General features: G+C 33.7%; 1 protein-coding gene across 5 annotated transcripts in view; it reads left to right on the plus strand.

The window, feature by feature from the left end:
* FSTL5 (follistatin like 5) overlaps positions 1 to 24,696 on the plus strand; it is a 293,863-nt gene that overhangs the window by 252,564 nt on the left and 16,603 nt on the right. For all 5 annotated transcript variants that reach the window (XM_030492605.1, XM_030492607.1, XM_030492606.1 and 2 more), the window contains 3 exons: positions 5,635 to 5,784; positions 11,998 to 12,105; positions 13,487 to 13,611. In XM_030492605.1, coding sequence (XP_030348465.1) covers positions 5,635 to 5,784; positions 11,998 to 12,105; positions 13,487 to 13,611 — 383 coding nt within the window. The remainder of the gene's footprint in view (positions 1 to 5,634; positions 5,785 to 11,997; positions 12,106 to 13,486; positions 13,612 to 24,696) is intronic.

Raw genomic sequence — 24,696 nt, forward strand, 5'->3', positions numbered from 1 at the left:
TTGTCTATATTAAACTGTCAGCTATCATGAGACAAATCCTTATCCTGATAAATACTCTTAACAGCTCCACTGAAGTTAGTACAGATGATTGATGCTTTGACTCAAACTTACAATTCATATAAGTAGTTTCAGTAACTTTATTGTTAACAGATTTATAGCTGATTTCACCAAATTCTGTGCATTTATGGAGTAGTTTCCATGTGTAGTATACATAAAAACGGTAGTGTATTCTCTGCTTCCATTTATTCTTTTAATGTTTTTCTTTTACTGCTAATCAGATTGCTAGCTGACATGATACATGTTCTGACAGGAACACTTGGTACTCATCACTACATTAAGACTTGTTCTATATGATCTATCACCTATAAAAAATAATAACTTTTTCTCATCGTTTGGATTTGAATGAGTGACCTTGAAATATGTAACAAGCCATGAGCTGTACACTTTGGGTTTTTTCTCTAATGCCTAAAGCACAGTGAAATAACAGCAGAACTGTCTCAATGGAATTTGCCTCTTCAGTTATCATTATTGATGTCAAAGGCTGCTGTACTCAGCAGCAAGATTTATTTTAGTGTGAATAATTATGCTTTGAACAGCTAATCGTACCTTGATTTGTGCTGCTTATGTGAAATTAGGTTGACACAGCCAAAAATAAGCCAAAAGCTTTTTTTATGGCTGTTTAATTCGAAAGATGATTATTTAAGAAGTCTGTAAAATTTTATTGGTCTAAAGTGCAGCCTAGATTTTAAGTATATTTTTATTGAAATGTGGTAATAATCAGGATGGATAAGTCAAACTTGTTTCTTTTTTGTGTAATAATTATATCCGAGGGGAAAAAAAGAAAAAAAAAGAGACCAGACAAGTAGGCTGTTTGATAGCTTTCATTTTAAAGTAGATACAGACTTGACCTTCTTTGTATATCTTTGGTTTGTGGGTAGGTGTGGTAAATATATAATCAGAAGTTAAACTTTGTGCCTACATACATGTCATTTTTCCCATTGAATTCAACAATATTTCTAGTTATTTCCCTGAACACTAAAACCATGTTCCCTCACATGGTGGTTAATAAATCTTTACTGCTGCAAGAGAAATCAGAAATAATTGGAAAATACATCCTTATGTATTTCTACTCATAGTGACGATATTATTTACTCTGCATTAAAAAAAAAAAAAAAAAATTTCAGTATAAAATTTTGAAAAAATCCTTTAAGATTACTTTCATCTTAGAAGAAGGATGAAGCACAGATTTAAAATTCCCTGCATATACTGCTAATACTGTGACAACAGTAGTATATTCTCAAAAAACCTCATTGTCTGTGAAGCTTTAGACATCTGTTTAAAGAATATAATACATCCTCAAGCCTCTGTGTAAAATCTTTTTTATCTGAATAAGAATAATAAAAATAACCCAGTTTTCCAGGATCAGACTTTTCAAGTTTAGCATGTGATCTTTTAGTGGTAAGAGTTCATGTCATAAATTGCTCATTAGTAATTCTCTTTGACCCTGCCATATGACTTTGTTAATCAGAGATGTTGGTATGCTGCATGTTTTGAGGTGGCTTTACTTAGCCTTTCACATCTATGGGAGCTATTAGTAATAAAATCTCCATCACTTATCTCTTGACATATACCTAAAGGTAATACATGCTTGCTTAAACCACTCCCATTTCTCATTTCTTTGCACTTTTCTGAATTAGCTATTCAAGTGATAAGTAAAACCCCAGTAGACCTGTTTCATTCCAAACATTTGCTGAAGTCTAGGAATAGTTCTAAATTCCGCAGTGCAGTTCATGTATTAGAAGTGCTACAGAAAATATCAGAATATTACATGTGATACTGCAGTGTTCCACACCAGGTTTCCTGTTTGCCTGTCAACAAAATTAATTACCTTTAGCTGAGCTCCTGTAAAAGAATGAACTCTGATGTTTCTACATGCCATTGCACTGTATTGTAAACAAATGCTGCAGATGTTACACATGTACATATTTAGGTATGCTAATTTTGCTAAAGGTAAATACAATTTCTCAATAACTATATACTTGAGGACCCTTATCTAAATATTTAATTGCCTCTTATGCAACTGAGTGTCAATACAGCAAAGCACTTCCATTGTGTTTAAAGTGAAGCAAAAGGTTTGGTTCTTTACTGAATCATCATGGTTCACAGAAAATTATAAAGAGCTTCCTCCTCTTCTTCTCAGAATCTCCTGAATTATTTGAATCATCTAAATTAATATCAAATGAAAGTAGACTTTTATTGGGCTGATAGCGAATATTCTAGATGCTTAGGCACAAAAATAAACTCATTTCTGTTTTCTGATACAGGTTATTGTTTAGTTATACCAGCTTTGACAGATGTTTATTTGTTTATGTCAAATGGATTCTTAACCATGGTCCAAATAGGGTCTTTCAGCTGTTAAATGTCTCATCACACTGAAGTGTTCAGGACATTTTCGTCACTAACATGCAACCCCTATTTATCTTCTGCAAATTAATATTATCCAAAGCCTTTAAATTCTAATTCTTATGCAAAAGTGTTTTTATTTTCCCTTCCCAGTATATCCCAATTACAATATTTTTTTCAGGAGGCTGGGGGTGGGGAAAGAATCAATTGAAACATACACCTTTGTTGACACCGATGGAAAAATCCTTTTGGTTTGAACGTAATCCTGATTTCCTCTTCATTACAAGAATAGCACATAATGGCCGTATTTTGGGCTGTCTCATGCTTGAAGTTGAATATGTGTTGGAGGTTGGAGAAAAATAGTTCATTTCAAAATGATTGCTCTGCTGTGTGGTCACATTACAGCTTCCACAGGAGATGAACTTGAAGCACACTTGTGCTTTGGTTAACACTCTTAAGGGCACAGTAAGTGTAGTAAATGCAAAATCAACCTTTGTTGAAAAAAAGAATATGTGGAAAAGTTCCACAGTCTGATTTTGTTTTACTAGAGAATGTAGTAAATGTCAAGTAAATAGTAAGCTAGTATAGAATTCATGTCTAAATACATGCACTGTTATAACCTGTTAATGCCATCTTACTCTTAAATGGGCATAGCATAGATAGACATTTCATTATACTGCTTAAAGAGTTTGTCTCAAATCTTGTTAAAACACTGAGTACCCTTACATTAAGTGTAAGTTTATAAACATAGAATTTGCACTTATAAATCTGCAAGTACATATTTTCTCTTGAGAATTTCTTGCCCTAGACAAGCTTGAAGAACTTTCTCTAAGGATTTATTTTCCTCCATCTGCTGACTTGTAACAGGACAAGTCGCTTTTTGATTAAAAAGTGTGGGGGAAAACAACCATTAAATAAATTTATGTTATATCAGATGTTAGCTTTTTTTCAGAGAGAATAAATTAGAAAAATCTAAATTGCTAATTGCTTACATTTTAATTAGAAGAAAAATGGTGGGTTTATGCTTATATTTTAAGGAGAAATTGTTTTATCCAATTACCCAACCACGGGGGAAATTAATATGGAGCCTCAGAATTAATGCCTGTAATGTAAAAGAATTTAAAGAAATCCAAATTGTCTAATCAGATTAATAGAAAGTTTTCAAATGCAGGATGTCAGTTCTGTTGATTGAAGCTATTCCTGAGGCATCTAGATAGATGTGGGTTTGGATAACTAGAGAAACAACTGCATAAACCGATTCATGCTGGGAAAATACCATTTTGAATATGAGAACCTTAAGGCATAATTTGCACTATTATTTTGGAGAAACACTTTTTTGCCCTTATTTTAATTTTTTAGGTTTGGGGACAAAGTGAGAGTTGGCATTGGATTATAGAAACTTATGACAACATAAACAATATTATATATATTATACATTTATATATATATTTTATATTTGTATATGTAGATTTATTTTTTACTTAAGATTTTTTACTTTAGCTGTGAGAAAGTGTCATGCTTTCTACTCTCTGCATTTAAAGTGGAAGAAGAGGAGCAGATTTTATGAATTATGTAGATAATAAGAACAATAGCACCACATCAGAACAAGCAGTAGATTTTGATCTCCTGTAAAGAAAATCCCCCTGTGAGAGAGGGAAAAAAAATAAAAAATGAATATTTATTTATTTCTTATTTTGACATACTGAGTGTATTTTTTCAAACATGGAGGCACAGCAGGCAAAGAGTGTTGATGATACAGAAAAGTTAAATGTTGAAATGCATCATCTTCTTGAAAAGCATTTCTTAGCGCCGGATATGTTGTTCTGTCACATTATTTTCTCTTTTCTTTTAAAAGGAGTTTAATGCTTAGAAGCAGAATTCTTGTTTAAGGTCTCATTAACTCTTGCTGTTCATTCTACATTGAAGTCATCATCTGCTGACATATCATAATTATTTTCACAGCAACCAGTTATGATGTATCAGAGCATTCTAATTTTGGAATAAGCAGCAGATAACTGCTAAAAAGAGAAAATACTTAGAATTTGGTGAAATTGCCCCCTGTGATGAGAGGAAGAGATATTAAGAGAGAAAAGAAGAATAGGTCAGTAATACAAAAAAGCTTGACACACACTGTATCTCTCCAGACAGATTATTTTTCAGGTCTTTCATTTTACGTAAATTTGATGTCCATTATAGAAAAAATCATGCTATTTTGTAAAGGGAATTTCCAAATATGGTAGCGTATTTGACCAGGTAACTTTTAATTTTGATAAAAGCAAGCTTTCACTGGGAGTAAATAGTTACAAATAGATAGATATAAATATAAATATACTTAGGATGAGTGGGAATATATTTATATAAAAATACGACTAGTGAGTATGTAAACTACAGATAGCTATTTTGAGTGAGAATGCAAGAGTTATGTATAGATTTTCAAATATAAATTCACTGAAGTCAAAAGGAATTTTGCTTTTTTTTTTTTCTTCAAATTAATTCTTTTGCAGGGATGGAACGACAGAGGGTGAAGGAATGATACTAAGAAGTCAACTAATTTGCATTGTTTAACACTCATGGTACAGGCCTTGAAGATATCTTATGGCAGAAGTAGCCAAACTTCTTGGTGTTTGAAATGATATATCAGATCCCTTTAATTGCTGCTACTTTGTCCCTATTCACGTGACAACTTGCAACACCCCTCTGCCTCTTTCCCTCCTTTTATACGTTACCATTTTCCCAATTTGGTATTTATCTGCCTTACCGCTGTGTTCTTAGACGCAAAGTTAAGCCGTAACTGCTTTTCTTTGCAAAATACTGTGATGGTGCAGATGGGGGAGCTGCTAGCTACTGCACAGTAATGCGACTTTGTGTACCTAATCTGTTTTTCTGGTTTTAAGGTCTCCTGACTCTTGCTCACTTTATTTCTACATGTATTATTGTTTCAAATGGGTTTCTTTCTCAGGACAACAGTGCTAGCTGCCTGAAAGTCTAGAAAACATCCAAAAAAGCTGGTGTATGGTTTACAGTAAAGTGCTTTTGAGTTGTGTGGTGCTTATGACAGCCAGTTTGGTGATCATTGGTCTATGTCCTAATGTCGCCTATCCTTTTTCCTTCCCTAGATTTTCTTAGGGTTTTTTTACAGTTAAAAAAGAAGAAAAAGCATGTAATTTGTCTTTCTATTGCATTGTTGACTGTTTCAATTCTTACACTTTCCCTGTTTCTACTTAATTATAGGATGAAGTTTGTCCCAAAGTGGATAGAGATCCTGTTCAACGATGTGTATGGGCAACAGCTGTTAATGTAAAAGACAAGTTCATTTATGTAACTCAGCCCACACTTGACAGAGTTCTTATTGTTGATGTACAGTCTCAGAAAGTTGTACAGGTATTTATTTCTCAATTTTAAGTACATATGTAATTTGGACACAAGAATTTAAGGTTTTCTTTCATATTTTAAAGAAATGCAATTATCTTGAGAGTAAACACAGTATCTCAAAAAAAGCTCATCTACTTTGGACATTTATTTAGGTTAGTGACTGTTCTTGTCAATACGCATGTCTGAGGGAGAGAATCAGCATGAAAATACCTCTTATAAATATTAATCAAGTAGTTGAGAAACTAATTGTTTGGGAAGTTTCAGGTTAAAGGTACTTTTCACTTGAAAATAAAGATTCATGAAAACAGTCTTATCACAGGAATGTGTCTACCAGTTTTGACATAAAAGGTCAGGGGAGTAGATTTGGCTACAAAAGATAGAAGACTGTAAGGACTGTAAGCTTTTAGACAGAGAAATTATTAGAATTGTGGAAGACCCATTACAACCCTTAGCCAACATTGGAGACTATGAAGTTGATTTTTAAGCTCCCTTCCAACCCAAACCATTCTATGATTCTGTGATTCTCTATTCCTTTTTACTTTTTAGGTAGTATGATCAGTTTCTCAGTCTCTAAGATGGTGTAGATACTCTGCTTCGTCAAAATAATTCATTGGGTAAAAGAGAGAAATCAATACTGTGGTTCAGGGATTAATGCACTCATATAGTTTGTGAAAGACGAAGGCACAAGGCAATGCCAAAGTTAATAGTTTCTTCGGCAGTGCAGTTCCCTCAAGAGAGCCTGAGAGAGTCACAATATACTTCAAATGATCAGTATCCTTACTGAGATGGAGTAAAAATTCAATGTTTCATTACCACTACTCAAATCACATACTATAACCACTATCTTGTCTCACTTTCTTTTTTTTCCTTTATGTATGTGGTGGTATCAATGGTATCACTATGAGGTTAAATAGGGGATTTACATAATGACAGGTTTTAGTATGTATAATTGTTAAAGACATGTGAAAATGCATTTGGAAAATAATAGCATAAAGTTATTACATTCTATAAATCTATTTTCTGAATATGAAGAGTGCATTTAAAGTCTTAAAATGTATTAACAATGGAAGAGGCAAAATCAAAATATTTTTGCTATTTGCTTTCTGCCTAATATTCCCACCGTATTACACTATTTTTCTTTCATTTTGTTTTTAATCAGACATATATAATAGATTTCATTATATAATACTAAGTCTTTCAGATGATGTCATTTGACCAGAAAGACTGGTTTTATTTTGCTTTCAGTGGCAAAAAAAGTCAATCATTTATAGTTGGGGACTGTCAACAGTCTTGTCAGCAGACAAGGGGCTTGGTCTTTGGTTGGATTTTGTGTTTGTGGGTGTTTTTTAAGTACATTACGTATCATATAAAATCTTGACATTTACTTTAAGGCAGAGTTCTTCTTTTTCTAAAATAAAATTATTTCCTGAGAAAAGAGCTCTGAAGCTAGTTAATAACTTATTAACAGTAATAGTCTTGCTCTGATTCTGAGAAGAATGGACACTTGTATGTAAAATTAATAAAGAGGTTTTGACACAACAGTGGGTGTTCTGATTTAAATTTTAATCATACAAATTTGCCTAACACCTACAGGATTACACATAGTATCATCACATTCATAGGAAAACAGATGTTCTTTAACTAAGTAAAACTTTTTTTTTTTTTAAAAAGTTTTTTAATTAGAAATCTAATCAAAGTTTTTAACAAAAATATTCAAATAAAGCTTTTCTTCATGGCATTTGCCTTTATCTCTGATAAATGAAGGAAAATCTTTAATGTATAGATTATATATTGTGTATTAGGCTCTGGGGAGACCTTACTAAAGCCTTTCAATACTTAAAGGGGTCTTGTAAGAAAGGTGGGGACAGATTCTTCAATAGGACCTATAGTGGTAGGACAAGGGGTAATCGTTTAAAACTAAAAGAAGGTAGATACAGACTATATGTAAGGAAGAAATTTTTTTTGTATTGAGTGTGGTGAAACACTAGAACAGATTGCCCAGAGAGATCGTAGATGCCCCATACCTGGAAATATTCAACGTTTGGTTGGAAGGGGCTCTGAGCACCTGGTCTAGTTGAAGATTTCCCTTCTCATTACATAAGAGATTGGACTAGATGACCTTTAAAGGTCCCTTCCAACCCAAACCATTCTATGATTCTATGATATTAGTACACATATGCATTATGTATATTAATGTAAAAATTAAAAAAAAAATAGCTGAATTGCAATTTTAAAATTACATTAACTTGACAAAAAGTGTTAGTAATTTTGTATTCTTTAAACATCTGCTTTTTCTGCCTTCTATATTCTGGCAGCTGGCTCAGTAGACATAGCTTCCTCAAAACCTGACCTATCCAAAGGGTGACTGGGACTGATACAATGTTATATGTAAAAAGTTAGTAATAGAAGTTACTAATTTTTTTGTTCTTCTGCCTGTTGGGTTTTTTTTTTGTTAAATTGGCCTTTGCATATCAAAGACGACATGAATTGAGTAGATAATTAATTTTGTTTTCTGAAAACAAGACTCTTTTACAACTAATTCAGTATATTTCTTCAGAAAGGGAGACTAAAAAAACTTGCTGCAATCTACAGATTTGAAGGACTGGAATCTCTGGCAATGGTTTCCCTGGTCTCTGGCTGACATTCATGTGTCATCTTGCCTTCCTACAGATGATGGATGAAATACCAATCTAATTGCATTTATTGGCATTTAGACTTCAGTAGCAAGAGTATATTATGCCTTTGGAGCTCACTGACAAATATTAGAAAAGTTTAAGGGTCCTTTAAACTTAGGTTTTATGGTATAGTTTGATTTATAGACTCTTCTAATTTGCCTTCAGCTTCATTAGTTATTATTTTACTGAGTGCTTTACCATTAACTGAATGTTTAGAGATACTTATGATGATATGTTAATATAAAGTAAAATTCAATATATTAGCCACTAATAAAAGTACACCCGTCCCTCTGAATTATGCAAAGCGGTTCTCCAGTTTTTGGGTGGAGTTAGATAGGTTGATGTTCTATCACAAACATATTCAAGTTTTGTAATGAGCTGAAAAACAGACATACAGAATGCCTAGGTGTTACACGGAGCTTTGTGCACTAAAACCAGGTACTCCACAAGCCTTTGTGCTAATCCAGGGAAAAAAAAAAGAAAAAGAACTTTCAAATAAATTTTATTTTGAGGGATAGAAGAGCATTGCTTTTCCATTAATTTAATAATATCCAGATCATGAAGTTGGGGAAGTGTAGAATGAAATATATCCTATCTGTGGAAACCTTTTACAGGAATGAAAGTCTCAGTTTTGATAGTTCTAGAATGTTTAGATATTAATGATAAATTATCTTTCCATTTCACAATATTTAACACAGACATTTGGTAAGACAATATGACTAAGGAATAACAGATGATCAGGATAAGTAAATTAAACCAAATGTGTTACTGTCACTTTTGGGCACCTGAAGAGAATTTCTTCTATATGTTACTGACCTGAATATTATATCCTAGGATACACTTAGGCAAATACATGGGAAAAGCACTATGGGACTTGCTCTGTGTCTATCTTAGCCATACTGATACTCAAAATGGACCTTAATTGAAAAAAAGAAAAAAACAGACAAGTAAAAGTAGTTGCAAATGAAACAAATCATGAGAGCATAAAACCTTTACAATCTTTTGAGCACAGTATAAAACTGTAAAAACCTAAACTTGCTTCTGATTCGCAGATGGCTTTTAGAATTACAGTAAGTCTAATTTGTATTTTAGTGACAAGTCAAGAGATACTTTGTTCAGCATTTCTTACAACAAGCATGGCCCCCTCTTCCTTATCTTTTAACAATAAGCATTTATTTTTGATTTTGGTTTTTTGCAAGCAGCAAGGATTTTTCTAATCATTAAATGTTGCTCTACTCATATCATATGCACATACATAAACATTTATACAAACAGGAAGCTAGGAAGGGAGTTTAATTTCTCAGATCAGTCTATTCTCATTACTTACACTACTGCTTAGCACAGAAGAAGAATCAAAATGTAATTGATTTTTGGAAAATAGATGGTAAGCTGTTCAGAAATTAGAGCATTTTGCTTACTAGACCGCCTTTTCTCTAAGAGACATATTAATACAGAGTATATAATTTACATTTTAACTCTTTCTAGTCTATATCTTAAAGAAGAAACCACCTATCTGCTCTGTAAAACCAAGTTTTTAAGAATCCATACTCTAGTAGGAACAAATGTGAAGAAAACTTCATCTTTTGGAAGTGAGCATCAGTCTTACAAAAATTCTGTCAAGGTGCAAAAAAACCTAAGACAACTAAAAAACGTATTTGAAAGGGTTTTAAGTTGTGTAACTACTGGTTTCTGTGTAAAAATAATGTTGATTTGGTTTTGCTTACTGTGCTGTTTTCTCTGACATACTACTATGTATATTTACTTCTTTCTACCATGAAAGTTAACATGGATGATGTATGCACATAGGTAACAACAAGATTTGAGAATGATTTCTTTCGGACAACTATATTTATCAAAATAAGTACTTAAAGAAGATTCTAGAGCAGAATAAATTGAAATTCTTTTGGAAACATGGATGATGTGTCTTTAGAAAGATACATGTAGACTTTTCAATTTATCCAGCTAATTCTCATTATATTAAGTTGAGAGAAGTATTTGCTTTCATTTGTAAATTCTTGAGAGCAAGCACTGTCACCTGCAATTGTTCAGTATTGCTTAGCAGCACACCTTAACTGGGATGATTTGGAGGCATGCTGAAGTAAGCAGAGCTCATCATTGGTCAGTCCACACTGTGCTGCTGGTAGATCAGGCTAGCTAGCTAGAAACAGCTGTGAAAGCCTGGTTCCAAGTTGCTCAGCTCCTTTCTGCCTCTAGCTTATCTCTCGGGATCTGAATTACCCATGTCTGATTCTGCAGGCAATCCCTTCTCCTCCTCCAGTCAATGCCAGGGCCCAGACCCGGAACGCACCTGGCACTCATTCAGGAGAACATGTATGGGTCAGACCTTTTGTCTAGGGACGTCAAAAGGAAATTTGACACACCTGAACAAATCAGCTATACAACAGCACAAATATTATTTTAGACAACTTGTCTTCCAGCCTGCAGCAGAAAAATGTTGTCAAACACAAATGACCTTTTTCAGGGGGTATCTTTCTGATTTTAAATGAGCCAGTGAGCAACCTGGCTTCATTTTCCATTTTCAAAGGGAAAAACAAATTCTGCCTAGATGAAGCTGTGGCTTGCAACACCTCAGGAGTACAGTTAAGTATCATCAGCAGTCTCAGCCAGCCATTAGTGCATTATCTTGAGGATCTACATCATTAGTTTAAATTAGGTTCACTTAATTAGCCAGCTGGTACTCTCCTTGACAAACTGATAAACAAGCAGTGCTTTACACTTCCATAATGGTGAGACTACAGAACAATTCCTGCCTATTCTTTCTCCTCTCCTGATGAAAATAGAAAAGTAATCCCCCCAGTTGTTCACCTCATGCAGAATGTCTTAATCAAATACATTGTCCTCCTGTTTCACACCTCTGAAATCTTCAGTTCTTCTCAGAAAAAGGAAGTGTGGAGCTCAGCTGTCTCAAAAGGTTTCTGGTCTCAAGAGTCAGTGCTCAAGGTTGTAGTGAAAACATTTTGATCACAAGTCTACCAAAAGTAGCAACTGTAACTGGAAAAAATATGAGAACAATCTGCCCAACTTCAGCAAAATTTACCCAGTTCAGCAGAGATTGGAAGCTTTGGATGTAGCAACGTTGTGTTGGTTTCACACAGGACTGTGTAGTAACACCTTGCGTTGAGTTCAGTATGTTGCTTGAAAATACTCTTTCCTTCTCAGCCATTTTCAATAATTGGAGTAGTTTTTAAACTGATATGTCTGAAGTGAGAGTGATGGTAGAGAAAGAAGATAAGTACTTTTCTACTTCATTTAAAACCTTTGTTTTCAGCTTCTTAATAGCTTCAGTGTAACGTAATTTTGGTGCCAAATATTAGAGCACGTAATGAATAAAATCCACTTTTTCAGCAATTCGGTAACTTTGAATTAATCAGAGGGCTGTTTCAACAATTGATAACATAATTTTTAAATACAATATGAAAGCATCAGGAAGTGCATGTCCAGTCATCATTTTAATTCAAGCATATATATTATTTTTCTTCTGGAAATATGGCAGAAACTAAGGATTTTTATTTTTATTATGCTTCAGGCAGTAAGTACAGATCCTGTTCCAGTGAAACTACACTATGATAAATCACATGATCAAGTCTGGGTGCTGAGCTGGGGAAACATGGAAAAGAATTCACCAACTTTGCAGGTAAGATGATTAGAAGGACTATATGCAAGGAAATCTAGACAGGTTGAACCTTTGTGTAATTGCAATGTTTTATATGTTTTCCTTTGAGTGTTATTATCATGACCCTAAAATCAGTGAAATGATTTCGGGTAACCTGAAATCAGTGAAATGATTTCGGGTAACTGGAAAACAGTTTAGACAACTGACTGCTAAAAAAGATAGAGATTATTTTCAGCACCCTTACTCAAAAGTGACCATGCTAAATTGATAGAAGGATAAGGAATACAGCTGAAAGGAGCAGCATGTTTTGTAACTGCCAGTCTTTTGAGAGCAATCTATTGCTGTTTATGGTGTTTGTGTCCCTAATTATAGGATAAACTGGATTTTAGGCATTTTCCTATTTCACTAAAATTATATTGATACTGTGGACTTGACAAGTTCCATCTTTGCTTATTGCTTTTTTCAGATGTGATATATTAAAAATCTTTACTTTTACCATGCCTCTGAGCAGTGGCAAGCCTAGGGACAGTCACTAAAGAAATGTTTCAAGAAGCTGTACTTTCATTCCTACTTTTCCCCTACTTTATGTTCCTTATTTAAAGTAGTGCCCTGAGAATATGGTGATTATGTCATAATTTCAAAATTCCTTTTTATTTTCCTTTTCTTTAAAAATCCTTATGTATTTTAAAATATGTAGAAGATCTTTTTAGCACCTACAGACTCTTAATGAGTATGCAAGGCAATTTGTGGGAGTTTAGCTATCACTCTTCCCCAGAAAAGGACTGATAATTGAGTCTGTCTTATTAGATTTAAAATGACTGATCATCTTCACTCTCATTTTTCCGTACAGTATATCTAACTGATTATTTTCCTTTTTTTTAATTCACTTTTAAGTGCATGTGTGTGAATATATCATAGTGGTTATTATATGGAATTGTCTTTTATTCACCCATAAACATTTACCTCAGAGAAGCTCCAAGACTGGGGATTTGAGGAAAATTGGTTCATAACAACATAAGGAGTGTGTGAACTCAAATAAACTTGCTCTTCTGAAATATGTCAGTGCTATGTTGAATTACCTCATGACTGACAAGGAGTGTGCATAGCCATAATTTTCTGTGGATCAGTTGATAATACCTTATTTTTTCACTCTGGCTGAAGTGCTTATGAAATTTAGACTAACTATAGAAACTAGTGTCAAAAAAACCAGCCAAACAAAACCAACCAAAAAAAAAAAAAAAAAAAACCCAACAAAAACCAAAAAACAAACCAAAAAACCTAAAGGTGACTAAAGGATAATAGAAAAGGTGGAATGCAGAGGTAATACGGCATTCATTTATTTAGATAGAGATTAAATTTTGAAAGAGTATTTCTACTGTTTATAATGATGTTACTTATGTAGGTGATAGCACAAGCCAGTGGGAGTGTTTCTCATCACACAATCCATACTCAGCCAGTGGGAAAGCAGTTTGACAGAGTGGATGACTTTTTCATTCCAGCTACAACCCTCATCATTACCCATATAAGGTAAGTTTTAGCTGAATTATAATTAACTTTCAAATGAACTATAACATTGTCTCCAAAGAAAATATAGTTTTAAAACCTTGAAAATCTGAGACTATGTCACCTACTTCAGTATTGCCTTGGAACACTTTTCTTCATAAACAACCTAAATGAGAGTTTTATTGAAAACATGCTAGGTGTCAAAATAAACACATTTAGTAGAGTTTTTCTTGATTATCTCAGCAAATATTCAAAAGTTCCACTGCTTTACATACTAAATTGAGATGTAATATCATCTGGGGTTTTGCTGAGGAATTGATAACTGTAATAGTCAGATAATTCCCTAATTTAGGGGCATAAATCTTAATTTGTAAATAATATTTACTAATTTCTACTACTGCTCAGAGCAGTTGCCATATTGTATTGTATGTATAATGTATTGGAGTTATTCTCTTGATTAACAGACCAGGAAAAAAAAAAACACTTTCTGAGTTTTAAAAGGACTTGTGATACAACATAACTCTTCATGAACTGGCTTCTCCTGCACATTCAGTTCTTTCTATTTGTTGGGGGTTTTTTTGTTTGTTGGTTTGTTTGGTTGGTTGGTTTTTTTTTGGGGGGAGGGGGTTGTTTTGGTTTTTTTTAACCAAGCTTTCTGTTTTTAAAAGAAACCATGACTGAACATGTAACATGAACTCTCTTTAGATGCCTGAATATAATTGGTCTTATTTCATGGGTGCTGAGTATATGATGTTAAAATGGTTCATATTGTAATCCATGCCAGGAAACACTGTAAATTCTTGTGAATTTAAGTATTTTTCTCAGTGCATGTAAGATTGTCTTTTCTGTCACAGCCAGAACAAAAAGTTCTGGCTGTGATAGAAATACTCTTAAGTATGGAAGAACAGAACAAAGTGACCAGCTGGATTTTAAAAGACATACAGGACAGAGAAAGAGAATGCACGGTAAAGAAGGCAATACTTTATACAGGCAGAAGAAACCTTTCCAAGTTCTCCCCAAGACCTCTTAAATGAAAATCTGTTTTTTTCCTCAAAATACATTAGTAAGAATGTGAAATATAATTTTCTTTTCATATTTTTTCCTATAACATTTCTACCTCTAGGGACTGAAAAATTCTGCAATCTAGGTTTTTTACATTGAATATTGCATTAATGTGTGTTAGCACTTTGTATGTTTAGGACTGTTAGATTCTTTGCAAGCTGAAACAGACCCATTTTAGCTCAAAACAGCTCTGCAAATAATTAACTCAGTTGTTTATTCTGCTCTTCCAAGTTCAAGTTTCTATAGAAATGCTTTCATTAGGATGATCTTAACTGTCCTACATTTATGAGACATCTGCATTCACTTTTAGATGAAATCTCAACTCGCATATGTAAATATGCGTCTCCATTAAAAAAAGGTATAATTTCTGATTGTACTGAGTGGTAGTGTGTTAAATGTGAAAACATGCAATTTAAGATTAATTTACAGTCAGTTCCAGGATTTACTCTACGCATGACTGTGATGAATCTGGTCTTCTCCTAAGAGAAAGGTTGGCTTCTCCTAAATAGGTTCTTGATGAAAGATTTTTTTTTATATACATATTCTACAAAACTCTTTAACAAGTAAATTAGCAATCAGCCATATGCAATTTAAAAAGGAATCTTTAAATTAATATAGCTGAATAGTAAATTGATTGTAAGTACCATTACTGCCACATTTCTTGAATTGAGTAAATAAAATGCGTGTTGTGTCCCTGAAGTAATCCACAGTCCTCACACTCAGCTGTAGAAGAGCATTAAATAATTCTGCTACATTTAGAACAGGTGTGCCTTGAGAGAAAAAAAGTGAGTGCTTCATAAACTACCAAATACTAGAGGTCCTACCCCAACAGAACTGACATTTAGATACCTTAATTTTCATGTAAGGGGGGGGGGGGGGAGTGGGTGGGTGTTGGCGCAGGGAAAAATGGATATGGATAAACATCATACAATAAGGGGAAACAGGATTGGGAAAAGAAAAGTAGGCCCAGTCCAAAGCAAGTGAGGACTTTATCTAATTCAAATGATTTTAAGTTGATATTTTGCCTAAATAGTCACAGTTACCTTCAGCTGATGAGTTATTTCACCTGTCCTATATGGAACTTAGCAGAAAAAAGAATTAAAGAGAATCCACTGAAATAAAAAAGGAATATGAAATTCAGTTAAACAGTGAAAGAAAAAAATAAGTGGCTGCAGATATATAATAAACATGAGCATATACATCAATTCAGGCCTAGTATGATCATCTGCTTGTGACTTTTGTCTTTGTTTTGGTTTTGTTTTTTTTTTTTTCTTTTTGCATTCACATGCCAAATAAAGACCAAAAGAAAATTTTTAAAGTCTGACAAAAAGCCTGCAGTATCTTGTCCAATGCTAAAACCGTAGATGTGGGGGGGGTTTAACCAACCAAACAAATTCAACAGCATTTAACTGTTTTTACCTGCTCATGAGCTTACTCGAAATGCAGTGTTTTAGTTTTCTAAAATGTGAATTTTGCATGCCTTTTTGGGGGGGGGGGGGGGGGAGAGGAAAGCAAACCAAAAAACCCACCCACGACAAAAAACCCCAAACGCATTACATAGACAAGTATTATATTTTTATTTTTTATGTTTTCTTTCAAGAGATATTTATGTCAAGTTACTCATTAAAGAATTTTCCTTAGTTAAAATTTCTGGCCTGTGAGTGGTTTGATTTTTTTTTTTGTTTAAATAAAAATGAACTATGTGAGCAGTGTGTCAGGACAGGTTGTAAATTAACTGTATTAATCAAATTAGTAGCAATGTAGAAAGAAACTGTCTATTAGTCTAACGTCACCAGTCAACAATAAAAATGCTCAATAACAGCATGTGTTTGTTAAGGATGTTAGGCAACAAACATAAAGCTTGAGCTTATTATTCTTTGTATATACCAACCAGGGGAGCATTTTATGAATGTGAATCACGAAAAACAACTAAAAGGGAAATAACCCCACTGGCTGAGTTAGCTGGTATATTTAACTGCTCAAGGGCCCTATGTACTCTTTGTTAGACGTCAATTCCCTCTGACCATGCAACACCAGCCCTTTCAGAAAAATGAAACCTTTCTGTAACTAGGTGTATTTGTCACCTGTAAAGTAAAATTTTGAATGATGGAGCAGAAGACAGAGTATGCATGGCTTACGAAATTAGCATCCAGAACCAAACTTTCTGTTTGAGTAAAGGCATTTCTAAGCAGAAAACAAATACTCCTTGAAAGTATGAATTAAGTTTCATAACACCATTAACACAAAACAGCTACTACTGTCTACAGTGTATCACCATCTACTGCATATTCTGTCCAATCAATTACTCCTTAATCACTGTAAAGAAGAAGAGACAGAAAGTAAAGATAGGTGGGCTTGGTGACACGTAGGAACAGAAATAAGGGCAAATAAAGCAATGGCGGGTCATTAAGTTTTTTTCATTTTAATAATATCTAAAATGTTACTTGGTGATAATACATATATATGTGTTTAAAAGTTGTTGCAATTTATTTTTGTGTAAGACATTTGCTTTATCTAGGTTGGTTATTTTTATATATGACAATGGAAATAGGCTGTCCATTATTAAAAAAGAAAACTCCACACATTTTAATGCTCTCTTGGGCAGCACATAATTTAGGATGAACTTCCACCAGATCAGGCATTTGAAGAGGTACTAAAAATTTTGGTCTGAGGTAAGAAATAATTGATCCCAAGAAAAAAGAAAATGTTTTCCCAGACTTTTCCTACCACAGGCTAAGGCAGTAATTGGTTGTACTTACAGTACAGCTGGAATCAGGGGAAATAACTTTTTGGATTGATAACCAGCAAGCAGAACATTAATGCTCTGAACAACTTTTGATGAACCATCAAAAGCAGACAGGATGAGATCTATTAATCTGTAACAAATGGTACAAATCCCAAGGTTGGTTTGTTGGAGTTTTTTTTGTTTGGTTTGGTTTTGGGGTGTTTGTTTCAGTTATTACTGAAGCTTATTCTTTTTGTAGGTGTACCTTTTAAGAATTTAGTATGTATATTTTCAATATTGGGCCTTGTACATTGGCTGAGAAGAAAAATTCATTCAGTGAACTATTTTTTGTGCCAAGGCATTTTAGAGCAACCGATGATCTTGTCCTTATTTGTCTACTAATACCATTCCTTATCATAAAAATAGACATTTGCAATTAGTATATGTGTTGGCTGCAAAAAGATGACTTGAACAATACTCACAAAATATATTCTTGGAAACCTAAAGAGCAATGGGGCTTATTATTTCAGCTCTACTGTTCGTAAATCAAAATGAACAAAAGATAATTGGAATAAATTAAGGTCTGTCATTACGCTGCTATAAAATGTTTTAAAAGCAATATTAAATGAACTCACTGCAATGGAGTAACTCTAACTTTTTAGATGTTTTAGTCTTTCAGCAAATGTTCTAAATGTCCTATAGTTACCTGACCTAACAAGTCAAAGAATGAGCAATCAACTCACTGGTGAGATGGCTCAGGATCTGAACAGAGTTAAAATATTCTCAGTTTGAGTTTTTACTCTCTTTTATTTCTCTGTTGTATATAGTAATAGGGGAAGCAGTCTTTCTAAAAATATACTTATTCATTTGCACGAAACAGTCCAAAACCTAAGCTTTTCTTTAAGAGGTAATTGGAATGTGCTGCCAATGCATTCCTGCTAACCTTCCTAAATGAAACCCATGTGGGTTGGTGATTCAGTAAATTCACACTTCATTCCAGAGTTTAAGCCCCTACAGAGGTGTGAAGTAGCTGAAGAACTGTGAAAGAATCTTCAGTATTTCCATGTAAATAAGCAGACAGAAAATATTATTTTGCTTCAGAAATCAACATAATCAGACAGAACTTTCTGTTCAGTGGTTTGCAAATCAAACAATGGAAGTGTTAAATGTCGAGTCAACTGTAGACAAAGCATCAACAATAGAGGTAGAATTAATCTGGGAGCTGAATTTTTCACATAGACAGTATGATTTAGCTCAAACATTAGGAGCAATTTAACATTTTACAAATTCAGTCAATAACATTAGAGGAGTGGAAAGTTTGAAACAGTTCTTGGTCATCAAGCTATAATCATATATAGTGCTACAGGGGAAATAACTTGGAAGGTCATGGATTTGGAGAAAGGAGCTCTGTAGTATCAGGGCAATCAGAGAATCTAGAAAGCAGAGGATCTAGAAAGTAACTGCAATTTTTAATGATGATTGTGGAATCTATCAATGAATCCTGTATTGTTGCATAGCACGCTAAGGAGGTCCGTCTGGGTTAAAGGTTCACTCTGCAGTCTCCCAGTCTCTAAACTGTGTCTTTGTGAGAGTAGTGCTAAATGGAAACCTTGCAGTCATTCTTTCCTCTCTCTTTTTGTCCCCCAAAGGAGGACACTTCTGGTCAATAAATGTCTCATCTTTGAAAAAGACACTCATAGGAACTTCTGGGAAAAATGGAGGGGAGACACTAAAAAAATATTTTCCTGCATCTTTTTTTACTTTAAATAGTGCATTTTACATCATCTTTGTCATAAAGGGAATATGAAGAATGAAAGATTGAGAATTCAGTTTAGACAGTGTGTTAAGAAATTTAAATGATTAATTTTACATTTAAATGCAGCTACAATAATTATTTTTTTTTAGCACACTGAAATCTGTGATTGTTTCTAACCTTGCAATATATATGTACATATGCGTACAAACAAATATATGTGAGAAATCAGTCTTGAAAACTAATTTGTTTCTGTAATCAATTATCCTGCATGCCTTTTCCCATGTCAGTTGACAATACAATACAATTGCTTCTTGGCCAATTTATTCATTTCATGTTCCAAATCTTTTTCTTTAAAGTAGCTTGAGTAAGACTTCACAAAGCTCTCAAACTAAAAATGCCAGCTTTCAAAAAACAAAACAAACAAAACCAAACAAACAAACACAAAAAAACCCCCCACAACATTTTATCAGAAAACTTTTTCCACTTCAGTGTGGATATTTAGAAATGAAAATTCGCCTGAAATGTTACTGAAAACATGAGATTGCAGCCAGCCTTTGTATCACTATAAAACTTCTAGCATCAATAAAGGAAAATTCCTTGTGTTCTACTTGTCTTTCCTCATTAGCTCAGTAAATGGCCAGAACCTGGCTTAAGTAAGTCTAGTTGGCTCTACTAAAGTGAAGGGTAGTTTTCCTATAATGTAAATGTGCTTCACACTGTAATTTTTTTCCCCTTTTGCATGTGTAGAAGTCATTACAGGAATATTTACATTTGCGATAATATGAATTGTCCATCTGAGGTGATCAAACCAACCATTACTATAAATAACTGTGTATCTGTCTTCTAGTACCTGTCTGCTTTTAAAAATTCGGCATGTATCACTATGTGAAAATACATGACACAATGAAACGTATAAAAATGTAATCAACTATAAGAATAAACTAATCCCTGCAATTATGGCACATAGTTTGTTGTACCCAGTGATCAGAAGTTATCCTAGTGCTGCCTTAATTGCTCATTGGTTTTCCAAATAAACCAAATTATAAAGATTCATTTATTAGCTTTGATGCAATCTGAAAATTATGCAGTTAGCCATTTTTCTGTTCGTTTGCTAATAAACTACCAGAGCACAATTACTTAAAAAAATTGTGCTAAGTCTGGCTTGGGTGGAGTTAATTTTCTTGATAGCAGCCAGAATGATGCTGTGTTTTAGATATGTGACTTTGGAATAGTGAAAATTTGTTTGGAAATTTTCATTTACACATTTCTACTTTTAATCATTTAGAATAGATTTTTATTCATTACATTTAAGCTTTCCTATTTCATAGAATCATAGAATAGTTAGGGTTGGAAAGGACCTTAAGATCATCTAGTTCCAACCCCCCTGCCATCGGCGGGGGCACCTTGCACTAAACCATGTGGCCCAAGACTCCATCGAACCTGGCCTTGAACACCGCCCGGGATGGAGCATTCACAACTCCCTTGGGCAACTCATTCCAGTGCCTCACCACCCTTACAGTAAAGAACTTCTTCCTTATATTTAACCTAAATTTCCCATTTAAGTTTGAACCCATTCCCCCTTGTCCTATCACTACAGTCCTTAATGATGAGTCCTTGTAGGATGTTATGTTATGTTACAAACCTGTCTTCATTTTTAGTAAAGCTGAGATGCTTTTGTGGTCATACGAACTAAAGATTTTAAGGAAACTTCCAAATCTACATGGATAGGCTGTTTTGTCTATATTCCTTCAATGGGTTCCCAACTGCATGCAACATTTTCTTGGGGGTAAAATATCAAAATTTCCATCTTAAAAGGCTATTACCGCCAGTCCCCATATTACCTACAAAGTAGAACACAGCAATTTACCATGACGTGCCCGATTTTTTTCCCCTGCGATTCTTACAATTTCAACACAGGTGTCATCTCTGGTGCTTTTATGTGCCGAAAATCATATTTTATCATAATTTTTACATAGAAATTTGGGTTGTGGGTTTTTGGTTTTTTTAGTCTAATATTTTCTTAATTTGGGTCACTAGTGAAAAAGAAAAGAGAGAAAGGATATGTGGTAAAGTTCAGTATCTATTATTTTGAATATTCGTATATCCCCAGCTATAACAGTATGTGAACTTAATTTTTAAAATGAAGAAAAAGATCTTTTGAGACTGTTTTGACACATGTAATTTATCACCTTTGTAGTCCTTATCTCTACCTCATTATTAATTTTCTACTAGTGCTATTTCTTTTGGCATATATAAATTTGGCTGTGCATTCCATATGACATCTGCCCACCTTGATGTTATGATATTTTCTGGAGTGCCAGATCTTCTTAATCCTATCCTACCTTGTACTGACAGTTAGGATCATTCTTAGGAATGTCTTTTGCTCACTGTGTCAGTGTAGCTAGCCCTTTCTTTCACTTTTATTGCTCTCCTTCCTGACAAGGTAAAAGAAGGAAAAACACATTTCTGCCAACACTGGAAATATACTTTTCCTGAGAATAAGTTCCTTTATTATATAATACAAATAGTTTCATGTATTTCTGGATTCTAAAAATCTGGAAATTAAGGTGCTTTCCTTTGTCCTAAATTTCTTGGACTATTTTCTTGTCATCACTGTAATCACTGGAGAAGTATTTGTAATAATTAAAATGTCTATTGTATAAACAGATGTTGCAAGTGCTCCACAAGTGAGCCCTCAGACAATTCCTAGGCTCCTGCATCACTAGTACACTAAAACTTCAGGATTTATCCCTACAAATATACACTAAACATGATTAAGAAGTCCAGAGCTGTGTGTGACATGTTAAAACAAGACAGCTCTTCCAGCAAGATCTAAAATAATGACTGAGGAAGTGACCATAGCATCTGGTTGGCTATGGGGAAATTTTCCCTGTTGTTGTTTACACATGGGCCATTTGAAAATATTCTTCAACATGAATTTGGGATGATAGTTTATTTCCTTCCTCTGGATCTCTAGTGAGATACGGCTTAAATGCTCTGCAAGTAAAATCTTAAACTGAAATAGTAATAAAATAAAACTTTAAAAAAGAAAAAGGATTTCAGGCAGTATACTATTTTTGTTATCAATATGAGATTTTAGTTCAGAAATTTTTAGCTTTCTCGTGTAAGGACTTAGATGATTATCCAGCTGAGTTACAGAAGACAACGTGCATGGATCTATCCCACAAATAAGTGCTTGAAAGATTGTATCATTTGTGATTTTTCTGTCTTAGTGAAAACTATCACAATAAAGATGAGGATTTTGTTGATGGTACTTATAATGCCATTCACTTTGGCTCAGTAACATTAAATCTGTGGCACTCAAATTTTTAGAGTCTAGAGCTGATCTTATTAAATACGATGTAGCATAAACTCAGAAACTGTACTTCCATTTTTGTCCATTACTGAAAGCTTGCTAATGCTCAAAATCTGTTTCTTTTATAGCATCTGTTCTTCTGTCTGTCACTGTCTAGAAATGGAAATTTTTCTATTCAAATTCAAGCTCTGAACCCAAATCTTAATTTGACGAGATCCCTTTATTCTAGCAACATAGCGCTTGTCAGGATTCCTTCAAGCCCTTGTAGTAATTATATTTCCTCCCTTCTGTGTTGCATGTCTATCTTGAAGTTCTTGATATCCTTATTTTTCCAAATAATGGTCAGTATGTGCTGAGAGACATGGAAAGAATAATTTTAGTATGTTTGGCCACCATTGACTGTGGGGTCTCAGCCATCCAGCTTAACCCTTTCTACACGGAATTCCGTTACTGAGAATTGAAATAGAGAAAACGTGCTCACTGCTATGAGGTATGTACAAAGCAATAGCAAAAGATCATTCAGATCTCTCAGGTAACCTACAGCAGTCGTTACCACCTTTGTGAAGCGCAACAGGCCTTTTGTGGGATTCCCCCCCCACACAAACACCTTTGCAGTATCCATCCCTCTTCTATGTCAAAATATTTTAGGATCTAATCAGAAATTTTATCATGACTAAGAAAATCCTCTCCCATAGGTCTAAAAAAATTTTGGTTTCATAGACCTTACAATTGAATATTAAGTTCCTCTCTGAATTAATCTATGAAGACTTGTATTTCTTTGTAATAATATTATCAAGTAAACCTGTGAAGTGTGTATGACTTCTGTTGGCATCCGTTTTTCATCTTAAAAAGGTATTCTTAAACTGCATCCACAGTTAAGAATAAAAATAGTATTGATTTTCATTGAAAGCAAGTTATATCTATATATTAGTTTTCCTCTTTCCTCCCAGATAAGTAAAAAATTTCAGAGAATTTCTGTTAACTATAGACATTTTTTTCTTCTAATTGGAAAGGTAAAGATGAGATACTTAATGTGCAAGTCTGTAAGAACTTATAAACCTGAAGTTTTCAAAATAGTCAATACTTTCAGAAAATGAGACCTGCCATCAAATTTTGTTCTTCATCAGAACTGACCTTTTCATTCATCTAACAGAACTGATAGTGGTGATGTTGTTTTACACTAAAATTGCTCATTTTCCATAAGAGTGACCCCACAACCTTCTGTTCTGTGTCTTTTAAATTGTTTGTTCTTTTTTTGACCAATTTTTACCCCACTTCTATTTCTTAGGACTACTATTTCTTAGGATAAGTATTTCCCAGGTAAATTATCACAGTTACACAGTACTGCAGTAAATGTTATTTCTATCTTTTTTTAGAAGGCACTTTTAAATGTTTCATTTGGTGAAGAGGACAAAAATCTTTTAGAGATGTGTATGTGAATATATATGTACACACACATAAACACTTAAAAAATAGAGAATTATCAAGATGTTCTCTAAGATGTTAATATGTCTTTAGACAGGAAGATGCTTTGGGCTTAATGCTGTTATAAAAAAATATGAAGGAAAAAGAAAAAAAGCCTTTTCTGATGCAAGCAGAAATATGAAGCAAGTATTCTTAATGTTATAAAAAACATTGGGAACAAAATTAGGAAAACTTTGAAGGTCAAAGACTATTATAGTAGCCAAAAGAAAGGCACCATTTGTGCTGATGAACAATAGCTACTGGACAAAATCCACTTAGCCTTTTGTTATCATCAAACAACCATTTCTGAACTTCAGAAATTAAAGAAAGGTCTCTTCTCAGCAAACTACCAGAAATGAACTATTCTAGGCAACAGTAATTTTGTAAGTCCTGAGGGGAAGACTCATATGCCCTTGCAATGTTGACAGGTTTTGAAATCAGAAACACTTCCAAAATGAAAAGTGTGGGTTTTATCCAGGGGTAAATACTTTATTTGTGCAATATACTACAGTAATTGTAATAGGAAATGACAATAAAAAATAAATTGTGTATTTCAAAGTTACTTGAGGAAAATTAATTGTGTGATGATTTAAATGGTATGAATGCAAGGCCTCTGAAGTAAAATAAATCAGTGTGAATAGTCTTCCTTAGAATCATCTGTGTATGGATATAAAGTGAAGAGTAATTTTAACGAAGTAAATAATGGTTGCAGTGTTGTATATTAAGTTCGTAGAAAATCCTTAGTCTGAGGTATATTTTTTTTGTTGCACTGCTGACAAACCTTGA

The sequence above is a fragment of the Strigops habroptila genome, chromosome 7 (assembly GCF_004027225.2).
Source record: "Strigops habroptila isolate Jane chromosome 7, bStrHab1.2.pri, whole genome shotgun sequence".
NCBI lineage: Eukaryota > Metazoa > Chordata > Aves > Psittaciformes > Psittacidae > Strigops > Strigops habroptila.